Source organism: Acyrthosiphon pisum, chromosome X (assembly GCF_005508785.2).
Source record: "Acyrthosiphon pisum isolate AL4f chromosome X, pea_aphid_22Mar2018_4r6ur, whole genome shotgun sequence".
Lineage (NCBI taxonomy): Eukaryota > Metazoa > Arthropoda > Insecta > Hemiptera > Aphididae > Acyrthosiphon > Acyrthosiphon pisum.
In genome coordinates this window covers 61,354,628-61,356,617 of record NC_042493.1, presented here as the reverse complement: position 1 = coordinate 61,356,617, position 1,990 = coordinate 61,354,628, and the positions used below count along the sequence as shown (strand labels likewise).

Genomic DNA, 1,990 nt, shown 5'->3' with positions numbered 1-1,990 from the left:
CGCGGGTGAATTTATCGTGAATATAATTGGTCAGCTAAGATAATTGATCGTCAAACGAACAATTTTAGTTTTTTAATTATTTTATTATACCTACTCATTACATAGTTAATATTTAATATATATTATATACACATCCGAGTTTTATGTTTATTATTTTAGATGATTCAAATACTCTTATTTATTTTTAAATAACATACAGTAAACCCAATTTACAATGGGATTAACAGATATAATAATCTTAAATACTATTATATGATGTACACACGAGATGATTGAACTAGCGTGGCAATAACTTAGATAAGCTTATACGATCGTTATCGATTTATCGTCATCTATATTCCTATGGTCGTACCAATTTGTCATTACATACTTGCATTTGTTAGTCCATGCTAGTACGTTATTGTGTGTGTTTACTGTTTTTTTATTTTATAATAATTGAGTTCATAAAGAGTGAAAAAGGCAAAGAAAAATTAATTTGTAACGGTTATATGTATACTTTTGAAAAATTTGGAACCGAAGAAAAGTCTATATGGAAATGTGACCAATATAAAAAAATGAAATGTAAAGGTCGTATTCATTCTCTTAATAATGAAATACTTAAAGAAATACAACACAATCATGTACAAGATTGTGGAAATATTGAAGCTGCCAAAGCCGTTAATTTGATCATAAATATGGCTACGCAAAATGTGGATTTGAGTACTCGCGCTGTAATTAGCTCAGCTTCGACATCTGTAAGTTAATATTAAATAAATCCTTCTCAGTATCAATAGTATATTTTAACATAAGATTTTTTTTATAAGTATTTAAAGTTAAAATTTAAAATGCAAATAATGCAATATAAAATGGTTTTTAATTTAATTTTTATATATTTTATATTGCAGATAGTATAGGATATTATACATTACCTAGTACATTAGTTTTTACAATTTTTATATTTATATTGCAGATAGTATAGGATATTATACATTAGTACATTAGTTTTTACATGCATAAAAATGTGTTTATTTAATAAAAAAAAATTAAAATGTTGATTGAAACAAAGTTAAAATATGTGAATTATCGGAACTTAATTTATTAAAAATACCGGAAAATTAACTAAAAAAGGAAAATACGCGCGCCCGGTCACCTAACTGCTTCGTACGCTGCACTCACACACCGACCGACCTGTATAAAGTGTGTATTTTTGTATAGCGATAATAATAAATGTGTACCTACCTATAACTATAATATAAAATACTTTAAAATACCTAAAATATAAATACCTATAAAATATATCTATATAATTAAATTAAAAATGTATGTTTTTTTTTTAAATTGGATAGTTTGCAAGTGCTGCTGCAGGGCAAATGACATCATTGTCTGTCTTAAAGAGAACAGTACGGCGTATTCGACAAAAAGAACAAGCTGCTCCACCAAACCCAAAAAGTTTATTAGAATTGATCATACCAGACGATTATAGAACAACATTTGACGGAAAACCTTTTTTATTGTTCGACAGTGGTCCTGTAGAAAATAGAATTTTAATTTTCTCCACCCAAAAAAACCTACAACTTCTACAAAAATATGAGCACTGGTTTGCCGATGGCACTTTTTCTGCGTCACCAAATTTATTTTACCAAATTTACACTGTTCACGGAATTAAATTTAATATAGTTTTTCCATCAATATTTGCATTGCTACCAAATAAAACTGAAACCACATATGTTAATTTCTACAATGCATTAAAAACATTGAACGAATCATTAAATCCAAAATCAATTATGGTTGATTTTTAAAAAGCTGCGATTAATGCGATTCAAAGTGTTTTTACCAACACATCAGTTCGTGGGTGCTTTTTTCATCTATGGCAAAGCATTTGGAGACGCTTGCAAAATTTAGGATTCCAAAAAAGGTACATGGAAGACTCGGAATTTGCTTTGCAAATTAGAATGATGGCAGCACTTAGTTTTGTACCAGAAGAGGATGTAGAAAATGCTTGAAATGAACT

General features: G+C 28.2%; 1 protein-coding gene across 1 annotated transcript; it reads left to right on the top strand.

Annotated features, from left to right (window-relative positions):
• Positions 1-339: 339 nt before the first annotated feature.
• Positions 340-758, top strand: LOC115033817. Its single transcript, XM_029487969.1, has one exon. The coding sequence runs from the start codon at positions 387-389 to the stop codon at positions 741-743; it is 357 nt and encodes a 118-aa protein (XP_029343829.1). The 5' UTR covers positions 340-386; the 3' UTR covers positions 744-758.
• The last annotated feature ends 1,232 nt before the right edge of the window (positions 759-1,990 follow it).

Coding starts and splice junctions, on each gene's coding strand:
- LOC115033817 (XM_029487969.1), top strand. CDS start 387: ATGCTAGTACGTTATTGTGTGTGTTTACTGTTTTTTTATTTTATAATA.